The sequence below is a fragment of the Eurosta solidaginis genome, chromosome 3, assembly GCF_040869045.1.
Source record: "Eurosta solidaginis isolate ZX-2024a chromosome 3, ASM4086904v1, whole genome shotgun sequence".
NCBI lineage: Eukaryota > Metazoa > Arthropoda > Insecta > Diptera > Tephritidae > Eurosta > Eurosta solidaginis.
Genome location: NC_090321.1, coordinates 246097874 through 246111793, shown reverse-complemented (window position 1 = coordinate 246111793; position 13920 = coordinate 246097874). Strand labels below are relative to the sequence as shown.

Genomic DNA, 13920 nt, shown 5'->3' with positions numbered 1-13920 from the left:
AGAAGAATTTTGGGATTTAAAATTATGAAGGTAGAGCGCGTGTTTAAATTGTAAATAATCAATTAGGTCATCCCAAGTGCATAGTTTGCCTTAAATTGAAAGATTGCGCTCCTCCTTTATAGTTTTAAATCCCAAAATTCTTTTACAAGAGCTATTGTTAAAGTTTTTTAGTTAAAATTCAACAAGATTATGTCTGTATTAAAGGAGAAATTGCTTCTATTTTTTGGTCCATTTGTATAAAGGTTGTCCTTAAAATTTTTTTATCATCATTTTGTTTTCAATTTTATAGTACTGCCTATAACAAGGCAATTGCAACTTTGATTAGTAATTTAAGTAATTCCTAAGTGAAAATTCTTATCTTTATTTGTTTGTTCAAAATAGCTACCCGCTCTTTGACGTTGCTCGGTCGTACTACGTCTATATCTATATTCGGCATAGGTCACTGTAGAAAGATGTATGTGTGCAACATATAAAGCCGGAGTCATTGGTGCCGTATGTCGTATCGCTGTATCCGTATCCCTAACGTAATCAGCTGTTTATCGTTACGACGGTAAACCAAAACCCAATTGGTTGGCTACGATACGGTTACGACCTTAGCGGCACCAATAATCGATGGCATTGATTCTCATAAGTTTGGTCGAATCAGCTGTTATAAGGTTACCGATACGGTTACCGATAAAGCACCAATGTCTCCAGCTTTAATCGGTGATTTATTACAGCTGTTCGATGTTCTTGATATTGGTGGAGCGGGTGAGTTGGACAAAGAGGATGAATGTGGTAAATGATTCTTGTTGGCGATTATTTTCATAATTGGCGAAGCCGAATAGTGCAACGCAATCGATGTTGGTGATTTTGATCACAATTGTTGAGGAAGTAAGTTCAACACAATTGATGATTTGGTGAATTTTCTTTGCTGGTGAATGTACATCATAACAAGAGAATTCCACCTCGCTTGTCAGCACAGCTAAAAATCGTGGTGAAATTAACATACGCCTGAAAGTCTAAAAGAATCATGGTGAAAGTCGCGTATGCCTAAAAGTATGCAAGGACGGGCATTTAGTTGGTCCTTCAACGAGGTGGAATTCTACAACTGCAACAATCAGGAGGCTAGCCATGAAGATATGGCCTAATCTTCTAAATAGTTCGACTTGTGCGTTACGTTGCTCAAATTGTTTTGATCAAACATTGCACTGTCACCGAGTTTTAAACTATATTTCAAGTTTCAAGTCTCTAGATATCCAGGAAGTTGGTTAAAAATCGATTGCAAGATTCCCAATTGAAAACTAATTTTCTCAATATCTCCATCCATGCGGATTTTTTTGATAAAATATTGCATTGCACCGGGTTCTGACTTACGGCCCAAGTTTCATGTATCTAGCTCATCGGTAAGTTACTCGAAAATCGATCGCAAGATTCCCCCGTTTTTAAACGATTTGCAGTTATCTTGACTAGCGCGCCACCTAGCGGATCCTTGTTTTCTATAAGTTGTATTGTCACCAGGCCTCTAAATAAGTGCCACGTTTCAAGTCTCTATGTAACCGGGAAGTTAGTTAAAACTGGATTGAAAGATTCCCAAATTAAAATTTGTTTTCTTACTATCTCGATCCGCGTGCCACCTAGCGAATTTTTTTGATCAAATGTTGCATTGTCACCGGGTTCTGACCCATCGCCCAAGTTTCAAGTCCCTATCTCACCGGGTTCTGACTTTCGGCTGAAGTTTCATATCTCCAGCTCACCGGGAAGTTACTCAAAAATCGATTGCAATATTCCCCTCGTTTTTCAAGGATTTGTAGTTATCTCACTTAGCGCGCCACCTAGCGGAATTTTGTTTTCTGAAAATTGTATTGTCACCAAGCCTCGAACTGTGTGCCAAGTTTCAAGTCTCTAGGTAACCGGGAAGTTAGTTAAAAATGGATTGAAAAATTCCCAAATTAAAATAAATTTTCCTAATATCTCGAACTATGCGCCATCTATCGGATTTTTTTATCAAATGTTGCATTGTCGCCGGTTTCTGACCCAAGGCCCAAGTTTCAAGACCCTAGCTCATCGGCAAGATACTCAAAAATCGATCGCAAGATTCCCCTCGTTTTTCAAGGATTTGCAGTTATCTCACTTAGCGCGCCACCTAGCGGAATTTTGTTTTCTGTAAATTGTATCGTCACCAAGCCTCGAACTGTGTGCAAAGTTTCAAGTCTCTAGGTCACCGGGAACTTAGTTAAAAATTGATTGAAAAATTCCAAAATCAAAAATAATTATTTTAATATCTCGATCCATGCACCACCTAGCGAAATTTTTTTGATCAAATATTGCATTGCCACCGCGTTCTGACTTACGGCTCAAGTTTCATTTCTCCAGCTCTCCAGGAAGTTACTTAAAAATCGTTTGCAAAATGCCCCTCATGTTTCAAGGATTTGTAATTATCTCACTTAGCGCGCCATCTAGCGGAATTCTGTTTTATGTAGATCGTATTGTCACCAAGCCTCGAACTGTGTGCCAAGTTTCAAGTCTCTAGGTAACCGGGAAGTTAGTTAAAAACGGATTGAAAGATTCCCAAGTTAAAATTAATTTTCCTAATATCTCGATCCGTGCGCCACCTAGCGGATTTTTTTGTTAAAATATTGCATTGTCATCGGTTTCTGACTTGCGGCTCAAGTTTCAAGTCTCTAGCTCAGCGGGAAGTTACTTAAAAATCGATCGCAAAATTCCTTGCGTTTTATCAGAGATTTTCAGGGATTTTGTTTATCCCGATTCGTCTGCCACTTGGCGGCATTTTGTTTGTCACGAATTGTAGTGCCATCGACTCGCAAACTACGTGCTAAGTTTCAAGTCAATGGATCACCCAGAAGTTAATTAAAAGTCGATCGCAAAATTTCCATTTTAAAATTAATTTTCTGTATATCTCGATCCGTGCGCCACCTAGCGGATTTTTTTACACTTGCATTGCAATGTCTCCCAGATCTGAACTATGTTCTAAGTATCAACAGCCTAAGCGATTTTAGCCGTTTCATAACATGGCACGCGAGTTATCCCTATTTCGCGCTAAGTTAAGCCAATTGAGCGCACCAAAGGAAGCGGCCGCCGTATTGTAGTGGTAGCATGCTCTGCCTACCACACCCAAGATCCTGGTTTCACGCCCCGGGCAAAGCAACACCAAAATTTTATAAACAAGTTTTTTCAATTAGAAGAAAGTTCTTCTAAGCGGGATAAGCCCTCAGCAGTGATTTGGCAAGCAGTCCGAGTGCATTTCAGCCATGAAAACCTTCTCAGTGAAAAATATCTAGGTCCCGTTCCATCAAGTTGCAGGAAAAAAAAGCTCGGCTTAAAACCTCTTCGGAGGTTATCACGCTTTACATCTTTTTTTTTTAAGGGAGGTCAAGTCTTCCCCCACCTGCATCTCCCAACACAGGGAGGTCTCCCTTTTCTCCACTTCCAAGCTGCGGTGTCTAATGAAATACTTTCATGGCCGGAGCGTCTTCGTCCATTCGCAAAACGTGATCTAGTCAGCGAAGCCTTTGGGTTTTTATTCGCTGTACTACCATCATATCTGCATAAGGGCTTCGATATTAGCCGTCGACATAACGAATAGAACTATACGATTTCTTTCGAGCACTCAAAGAGCCATCTTAACTTCCCTTGACAGGTATGATGAGCGACTCGTTGAGCGTGATTTTTTTTCGTCGAAAGAGAAATTAACGTTACAAGAGCCCACTCAGTCAAAAGTAGCACTTGTTGGCAAGAGTTATTCTCCGTTTTATTTTTAAGCTGACATTGTTTTTGCTAGTTCTCCAATATACGAAATCATTAACACTCTCAAGTTTAAATCCGTCAACAGTGACGTGGCTGCCAAGGCACCGATAGTTTCATGGATGACACCAAGTGCTTCGTATTGTGTTCATTTACCACAAGACCCACTTTTTTGCTTCTTTACCTATAGTATCTATATCATCAGCATAAGTCAATAATTGTCCGCTCTTATAAAAGTTTGTTTCAGCGCGGTTTAGTTCTGCTGCTAGAATTATCTTCTCCAGCATTATGTTAAAGAAATCACACGAACAGGAGTCACCTTGTCATAAGCCTCATTTGGTTTCGAATGGCTCGGAGAGTTCCTTCCCAATCCTTATGGATCTGGTTGTGGTGCTCAACGTTTAACAGAGCCGTATATCTTTGCAGGGAACTTAAATTCAGACATAGCAGCATACAAGCAATTTCTTTTCGCGCTCTCCGGAGAATCTTTATCACTACAGAAACAACTACCACGAGGTGAGAAGGGAAACGAGTGTATTTTGATGATGAAAAAAGCGAAGGAAAAATAGCTTTTAACAGCGACCTTGTAACCGCTATCCATAGAGTGCTTAGATTATGGAGACACTACTTTTCCGCGCTCTTAAATGAAGAGAGCGATGAAGCACCCAGGGAAGATTATGATCCGAGCCCGCAATCGATTATGACGAAACTAGTGATCTCCACTCGTCTGTGTCGAATTCAGAATAGCAGTAACCGCAACAAGGCCGTATGAAATGGAATCTTATGTGGCTGTGCAAAATCACTTTGGGGAGCACCATCAGCTCAGTAAGAATGCAGAAGGACCTATCAGAGCCGTTCGAAACTAAGCGAGGTGTCAAATAGGGTATCACCTATTGTGTAATTTCTCTAATTCGATGCTGCAGAAAATGAAGCTAGCTACAGAGCTTAACAGCTATGGAACGGTGTTTTATATTATAAAATCGTGCAATTACTGGCGTATGCTAACGACATTGAAATTATCAGCTTGATTACTCGAACTGTAAGTTCTGCTTACACTAAAGTTTAAAAAGAAGCGGAAAAGGTGGTTTTATGGTGAGCGAGGACAAAAGAGACAATTAAGTAAGTGTTATAATGGGGCAAAGTAAGACAGTTTACAAATTTTGGGAAAGGGGCGCGCCCTTTTTTATTTGATCCCTCTATAATTCTAATAAGCCAATAAATCGAACAAAACTCAAACAACAGTAACTAGAGCGGGTAATAATAATAGCCGGATTATTAGTACCCCGGGTATATAACCTTGCCCACTTTTTCGATATCTAAAATTCGGAAATATGTAAACAATGAAGCCATTCACAGCTAATCCGATGATGCGGATTAACCTTACAACGCAAAATAAATATTAGGTAAAATATTGCAAAACTATTTCGGCTCCGCTCACATTTTGTACCAGATTGTTTTAAAGTTATGCACGCCATCAACCAAAAATTATTGGTATAACCTAAAAATTAGGCAGAGTTGTGGTTCTTGGCATTATAAATAGATCTGAGCAAAATTCATGACAACACAGATTTTATAGCAACTTTAAATTAGAAAATCAGTTGTTTTAGTTTTCTCTCCCAATGTGCAGTAGTTTCGACAGCCGAGAGTACGGTTTTAAAGTTCCAAAGCGAATAGCAAGTAAAGAAATAGAAACGCCACTCGAGTGACAGGAAACTGTCGTACCTCACCAGATATATCTATCGTAGGAGTAGCGCTAATAAGCTTCGTCAACTGGCAGCCATTGATTTCCCCAGCATCCGACCGCCTGCCGATTTCCAGTCTTTTGATAGCAGTACTCTCATTAATTTCAAAACAAGAACGGCGACGGCTATAAAGAATATACGCAGTGCTCCTTCGCTGTCCCATTTCCTATTCATAATGATGTCCGGCAAGAGGAATGTTCATTCCCTCCAGCGGGTTAGGGGGTCAGAATATACCCGCGGTAGGTATGCCTGTCGTGAAAGGCGACTAAAATACCTGATTCAAGGGGCTGTGTAGCGCAACCCTTGAGGTTGCCGGCGCAATATATAGCTTCTCCAAACCCAATTGTCAACCACACCTATCCGCGGCGAATCCTGTTTCACTAACAGAGGAGGCTCTGGCGACTCCAAACTCCTCATGGAACTTGGGGGTGGGGAGGGAGGGGACGGCCTGAAGGTTTAATTTGGCCACATATATCGTTCCCGAGATAGTCGAGCTAGCACCTTTATGGTGCTGTGGTACCGGAGCATACCGGATCTGTATCCGGCAAAGGACCATCACATCGATAACACTCCCCAAAGCCTTCGGGGAGCACCCTTATTGCTACAACAACAACAACAACAGGAATGTTCATTTTGCAGCGTCATTGGTTCGACTTCAGATCACTTTATCTAAGCTGTTAGAGTACCGATAGACCTGCCCTATTCTGCTTCATCTAGCAATAAGTACAATTCGCGGGATCGGGTAGTCCGGCCTAGTTTACTGCAGTATAAACGGTAGACTCTATATGCTGCCCAGACCTAACTCCATACAAAATAAGCCCAAGTTTGAGGCACCAGTCCTCAAATTCAATTGAAAGTCCCACTTACTATACACAAAATTTTGGAACAATTTTTATATTTCTAAAAAAGCGTTTCAAGTAACAAACCCAGCAAACTGGATTGCTAATTCAAAATTTAAACTTGCCCTGCTGTAGACTAGAATTACCATTACCCAAGGCGAGCTTCAAACCCAGTAGCGCCATCTTTTCCGCCTTCAAATAATGTTCATCGTCAAATTGGCAAAGGAACTTCGGGTAAGCATCTGCACCGACATCCGCTTCCAAAAAATTCCATTGCGGTATGTCGATGGTAAAAGACGGTTTTGTTGTTAGATGAGGAAAATTGCGTGAAACGGACACGAAATCTGGATGCAAACCAGATTCGCGTATAACATTTGCATCATCACATATGCCGTTACCAGTAGCGCTAACTAAATTTGTAACTAACTGTGGCTTCGGACTTAACAATGGCGGCTGTGGAGCGTCAGATGTACCGTTAATTTGCTTGGAATGATGTTCCAAATAATTACCGTAAGAATTGTCATTGAAACCATTAATAAAGGCAGCATTGATGCCAGCAACACCACCACTACTACCGTTACAATTCGGTTCGGAGAGTGTAACGACATCGACATCATCCGTACATCTGAGAGATAAACCGTTGCTGGGCCTCACATCATATTTGGACAAACTCGCTTTGTTCATATTTGTTGCGAACGCAGCATAGTTTATTGCAGCAGATGTTGTTGCATCCGATGTTGTAATGGAGTCCGAAATTGGTGAAACTGTGGTAGGTGATGGCGTGTTGCAGATTTTCCTTGGACTATCATCCGGCGATGTACCCGTTGTTGTTGCTGTAGCCATTGAAAGCGGTGAGCTCGAAAGTGTTGCGGCAGACACACCACCACCATTCAAGCTAGGAAAAAGTTCAGTGCGATCAGTTTCGGCATCACTACCCGAAGCAGCTTCATTCTCTGTGCCGCCACATTTGAGTAGCGCTTTGGTGAGCTTCTTTTGTGCATTGTTTGCATTGCGACGTGGCGTTAAAGTTTTAATTTTTACCAAACATGAAGAGCCGGCACCAAAGAGTACATCCGAGTAGAGTGTACCGGGACGACAGACCGATGTACAGTCCACGGGACTTACATATGTGACCTTTTCGGTTATCATTACTGGCGTATTGGGAAATTTTAGCCAAGTTGGTGAACGTTTACGTAATGATTTTGATTTCTTGCCGGTTGTGGAAATGCTATTATAGCCGGTTATTTGCTTTTCCGATCGCTTCCAGCTGCCCGATTTCACTTTGGTTGGCGGTTTGTGTGTGGCTGATTTCGATGTGCATGGCGCTTCTTTGCTAGCGTTGTTGGTATTGTTGTTGTTATTATTGGTGCTGTTGTAGTTCCACGTATTGCTATGTGAACTGGTGCAGGGTCTTTCGACTGTAAGATCCTTTGCTGCCGTGCTTTTTGATAGTTCCGAAATCGATTTTTTCGAATCGGTTTTCGATAATGAACGTTTGCATTTGTCCGATTTCTTATGAGGCTTCGGCGATTTGGCTGATTGTTGTATTGACGTATGTTGTTGTGCAGACGAGTGTTGTTGTTGCTGCTGTTGACTTGAATTGTTTGCATTTTTGCTGCAAATTCAAAAAAAAAAGAAAATTACAGATTTTCACATCCAACCCGAAAGCTTTCTGCGAAAGCTCCAAAAAGCTTAAATATTTTTGGTTTACTTGGAATTTTTAGAGTAAATAAAGCCGCTGACCATTCTGGTGAAAAACATTTGCGATTAAGGTTGGGATTTCTATGTCTTCAATGTTATGATTTATAGGACAAAAAATTTGTTTGACAAATCGTTTTCAATAAAAAAGCTTTTTGTGTCTTTTTTAAACACTCATCATCACCCGCTGAAGTGAAAAGGATTTCAAGTGACTAATATTTGCAATAACAGACATGGCATTTAAAAATCTTAATCCGGTTTTTAGAATTTTTTTGTTGTTATAATTTCCTTATCCTTTTGCGAGTACTTCCAAAGCCAATAAATGGCATACCGCATTAACTGAAACCGAGCCTTCCCACGCATATCTTCTTCTATATATAAAACAAGTAAGGAAGGTTAAGTTCGGACGTAACCGAACATTACATACTCAGCTGAGAGCTTTGGGGACAAAATAAGGGAAAATCACCATGTAGGAAAATGAACCTAGGCAAACCCTGGAATATAGTTACTTACTTAATTGGCGCTTAACCGTCTAAACGGTTATGGCCGTCCAACAAGGCGCGCCAGTCGCTCCTTCGCTCCTCCAACCGGCGCCAATTGGTCACACCAAGGGAGTTTAAATCGTTTTCCACCTGGTCCTTCCAACGGAGTGGGGGCCGCCCTCTACCTCTGCTTCCATAGGCGGGTTCCGATAGAAACACTTTCTTGTCATTCGCATAACATGGCCTAGCCAGCGCAGCCGCTGAGTTTTAATTCGCTGGACTATGTTGATGTCTGCGTATAGCTCGTACAGCTCATCATTAAATCTTCTTCGGTACTCGCCATCGCCAACGCGTAGAGGTCCATAAATCTTTCGAAGAACTTTTCTCTCGAACACTCCCAAAGCCGCTTCATCTGCTGTTGTCATGGTCCATGCTTCTACCCCATATAGCAGGACGGGTACGATAAGTGACTTGTAGAGTATCATTTTCGTTCGCCGAGAGAGGACTTTACTTTTCAATTGCCTACCTAGTCCAAAGTAGCATTTATTGGCAAGATTGATTCTTCGCTGGATTTCAGTGCTGATGTTGTTGCTAGTGTTGATGCTGGTTCCCAAATAAACGAAGTCTTTTACTATTTCGAAATTATGGCTGCCAACAGTAGCGTGGTTGCCAAGGCGCATATGCGCTGACTCTTTGCTTGATGACAGCAGGTACTTCGTTTTGTCCTCATTCACCATCAAACCCATTTTTACCGCTTCTTTTTCCAATTTGGAGTAAGCAGAACTAACAGCGCGGGTGTTTAGGCCGATGATATCAATGTCATCAACATATGCCAGTAATTGCACGCTTTTATAGTATATTGTTCCAGTGCGGTTAAGTTCTGCAGCTAGTATAATTTTCTCCAGCATCAAATTAAAGAAATCGCACGATAGGGGGTCACCCTGTCTGAAACCTCGTTTAGTTTCGAACGGCTCGGAGAGGTCCTTCCCAATTCTGACTGAGCTGATGGTGTTGCTCAACGTCATTTTGCGCAGCCGTATAAGTTTTGCGGGGAAACCAAATTCAGACATAGCGGCATATAGGCAGCTCCTTTTCGTGCTGTCGAAGGCGTCTTTAAAGTCGACGAAGAGGTGATGTGTCTCGATTCTCTTTTCACAAGTTTTTTCCAAGATTTGGCGCATTGTGAAAATCTGGTCGATGGTAGATTTACCAGGTCTGAAGCCGCACTGATAAGGTCCAATCAGCCGGTTCACGGTGGGCTTCAATCTTTCGCACAATACACTTGAAAGGACCTTATATGCGATATTAAGAAGGCTGATTCCACGATAGTTGGTGCATTTTGCAGTATCCCCCTTCTTGTGGACTGGGCAAAGAACACTTAGACTCCAACCGTCGGGCATGCACTCGTCCGCCCATATTTTGCTAAGAAGCTGCTGCATGCGCCTTACCAACTCCTCGCCGCCGAACTTGAATAGCTCCGCAGGCAATCCAAACTGCCCTGGAATATGTTTGTACGAAATTGGAATGAAATGAAAGGCGTTAATGAGTATTTTAAAAGGTAGTGGGCCATAGTTCTATATGCCGACGCTTTTTCGAGATATCGCAATAAAGGTGGACCAGATGTGACTCTAGAATTTGTTTTTACGATATTAAAGGTATTAATGAGGGGTTTAAAAGGGAGTGGCCCTTAGTTGTATATGTGAAGGCGGTTTCGAGATGTTCGCTTCTTCCGAAATTGCGGCTACATTATTGGAAGGCGGTCGCACAGCACATTCTGCATTAAAGTTGCCTTTGAATATGCAGGTAAATGAAACACCAATATGTAATATTTCGAAAACATCTGGAATTGCAAAAGTTCTTAAAGTATGTAAGCTCATCGTATGGGACGAGTGTACTATGGTACACAAGAAATCATTGGCAGCACTTGATAGAACTTTGAAAGATCTACGAGGAAGCCAAACAGTCTTTGGAGGTGCCATGATTTTATTGGCTGGAGATTTCAGGCAAACATTACCTGTGATCCCAATATATGTTTAAAATCATCGTATTTATGGAGACATGTAAACACGCTTACACTTACTGCAAACGTACGTGTTAACTACAAAACTATCCATCAGCAGCTGAATTTTCACAGTAATTACTGAAAATCGGAAATGGCCAAATGTCTGTCGACCCAACAGGAATGCTTACAGTTCCTCATAATTCTCTGCACTTTTGCACAGTCTAAAGAGGCATTGATACAGAGTGTATTACCAAACATAGTTCAACATTACAAAAACCAGACCTGTAAAGTACTCAGTACATACTTGTACTAGTACCAAATAAGTACAAGTACTCAAGTATTTCAAATCTAAGTACAAAGTATTAGTACTACAGTACTTGTACTTCGAATCCGAAAGTACAAGTATATATACTTACGAAATACTTGAAAGTACACGAAAGTACTTTTTCTGATAAAAAATATTAGTTTGATTCATAAATGGAAAATCCAAATATGAAGAAAATTTATATTAGAAAGCAACCAGAAGTAAAACTGCATATTAAATAAGTATAAATTGTACAACAGCTAACAATATTAAAGTAGTTTTGTATTTGCCTTCATTATTACTAGCTTTTCAAATGAAAAGTCCGTTATTGGTTGCCTTCTAGGACTATAAACAATGCCTGCTAAGAAAATAAATGCTCTACTGGGTCGGAGGAAGCTGAGGGTGTATTCATTTTGAGTGATAGGTCCTTCATAAGAGGATAACTCTGAAGCATATTGAAATCTGTTGATGTATCATTAAAATACCTGTAGAGCTCTTCTTCAACCATTTTGTCAAAGTTAGATGACCGTAAGGGTGCCGGTTGCTCCGCTTCAAAACCGTTCAATACTTACCAAAGTACTTCGAAAGTACTTACAAGTACTTTACTTGTACTTCAAAAATTCAAGCACAAGTACAAGTACCTGACAAAAACTATGATTGGCTCAGCGAAAGAGCAATTTTGGGAAAAATAAAGACGTCAATGATATAAATGCAGCTATTCTGGATCAATACCTGGTGACATAGTTATATAGTCAATGGACACTATTACTGATCAAGATGATGTCGTAAATTATCGAACTGAATTCTTAAACTCACTCCATTTGCCAGGCCTACCACCTTATAATTTACGATTAAAAATTGGAGCACCGATTATTATGCTGCGCAACATTAATGTGACACGACTTTGCAACGGTACCAGACTCGCTGTGAAGAAGCTAATTGGTAACGTTATCGAAGAAACAATTTTGAAAGGGAAATACAAAGGAGAAGACGTTTTGATACCCAGAATTCCACTGATTCCGACGGATTTACCATTCGAATTCAAACGTTTGCAGTTCCCGATTCGCCTTGCCTTCGCTATGACAATTAATAAGGCGCAAGGACAGCCTCTACAAAGATGCGGTATTAATTTAGAATACCCAATTTTTTCTCATGGACAATTGTATGTAGCTTGCTCACGAGTAGACCAACCATCGTCATTATTCATTTACGCGAAAGATGGAAAACCAAAAAAACGCTGTCTACCAAAGGGTGTTACAATAAAGTTGGAATGAAATTTTTTCAAAGAATTTGCTTTGTTTCGTATTAATTTTATTTTCTTTCAGCAAATCATTGAATTTATCGCCTAGCGAAGCGGGCGAGGGTATGCTAGTATCATAATAAAGAAGTCTATGTGTCCCTGGGGGCAAGAACTGCTACAAAAAAATCATACCCTGTAACTAGAAGGGGCAAGAGAACTTCTATATCCGATGTTCTGGGAAATCTATAATGTCTGCCTAAGACCTTGCCATATTCCATAATGGTGGACGAAAGTAAGGATAGTACTCATACCCAAAGAAGGGCGGGCTTCAAAAACAAAGCCTAGAAAGACTGCTGGCTGTACACATTAGGATCAGCATGCACAAAGAGAAACCGGCAAACTATCATCGCGCATAGTCCAAAGGCGAATCCATTGAGACAATACTCCGCGCCGTCACTAGTGGGATAGGGAAAAGAATTGCTTTTAAGCAGCATTAAATAACGTCTATCTACAACCGATAATTTATTTCTTATTGCACATAATATTTGGCCTTCTACATTTGAAATTCGCGGAGCAACTTCTGATGAAAAAAGTATCCTGTCATGTCTAGGAGACTCTTTCATAACACAGCACGCATCCACTCTACAAGAAGGTGTACTGATGGTCCCAATCGATGGTGTGATTGGGCACACCATCACTTTGGTGGGGTTGGAGGCCTATTTACCACCTCTACCATTCTGGGGCTCATCAATGTAACTCCACATTCCAGCTAACCATCTCCTAACGCTTTCGGATATCAACCATAGCCTCCATGATGAACCCCAGGGCCTACCGCAAATAACTAGAAACGGAGCAAGCTCCGTGGACCAACTGCTCCCCGTCGTACCAATTTAGCGTCTTGGTCTGACTCCCGTAGCCGAAGCCAATACCGGTTGAGTATCATCCTACTCCGGACGGTGCCTAGAAATATAAAAATAAAAGTGAGATGGGATTGGAGCCCAACCGTATACACACACAATTAACCACTATAACCACCATTAGTCACCAACCCGGACATTCACACATCACATGCACCCAACTTTCACACAAAACCCCACACACACAACCCTCCCCTTCGCTCAGGCTCCTCTTATATAAAAAAGCATTACGAGAAACATGACCTGTTAGCAGAAAACCCAGACTCAGATTAAATCTGAGGTCTGAATTTTCTGCAACAAATGAAACGTTCCAGATGTATTCGAACGTAACATCGCTGTTATAACTACTTTCAAAGCGTTCTTGCCATTTAGACATAAGAGCCCCCTCCAAATGAATCTTATTTACTGAATACCCTTTTCCGCATCATCGTCAGTACACCATGCACACAGCAACAAAGGCATGCTCAAAGGCCTTCTCAATGTGAAGGATACTCCTTTTCCTAAAACCCCCAAGTCAAGCGGAGACGAACCTATCAAAGCCTGCATAGCATCCGTAGAGATAGTAAGACACAACGGCAAGCATACAAACAACATACACCTTTGAATACTCAGAATACACCTGAGATCGTGAACAGTAGTAACCGTTCGAGTTGAAAGAGACCGTCGATAGTGAATTATAACGGAAATACCTGTCTTTGTAGACTTAACCCCACGGTCTCAAACACGGATCTACTGCATGATCAATGGCCCAACTATCGGCTATGTTGTCTTCTCTCAACACTTCTTTGCCGAATCGTTTGGTACCAATTTGCTTGTAATCGGGCGATTCAATTACAAGTCCTTACTTTGGTAAGGTAGGAGTGTATCAAGCTCCAGCCATTTTATGGTTAATGGCATCCGGTTGTTAGGCAACTCCACCCCGGGTCTTAGTACGTTCTTCTCTGTTCACAAG

General features: G+C 41.1%; 1 protein-coding gene across 1 annotated transcript; it reads right to left on the bottom strand.

The window, feature by feature from the left end:
- Window positions 1-6433: 6433 nt before the first annotated feature.
- LOC137247062 (uncharacterized) lies at window positions 6434-8086 on the bottom strand. Its single transcript, XM_067778131.1, has 2 exons — window positions 8037-8086; window positions 6434-7940 (listed from the first exon to the last, which is right to left on the bottom strand). Exons 1-2 carry the CDS (start codon window positions 8084-8086, stop codon window positions 6434-6436), a joined length of 1557 nt encoding a protein of 518 aa, XP_067634232.1.
- Between the last annotated feature and the right edge of the window lie 5834 nt (window positions 8087-13920).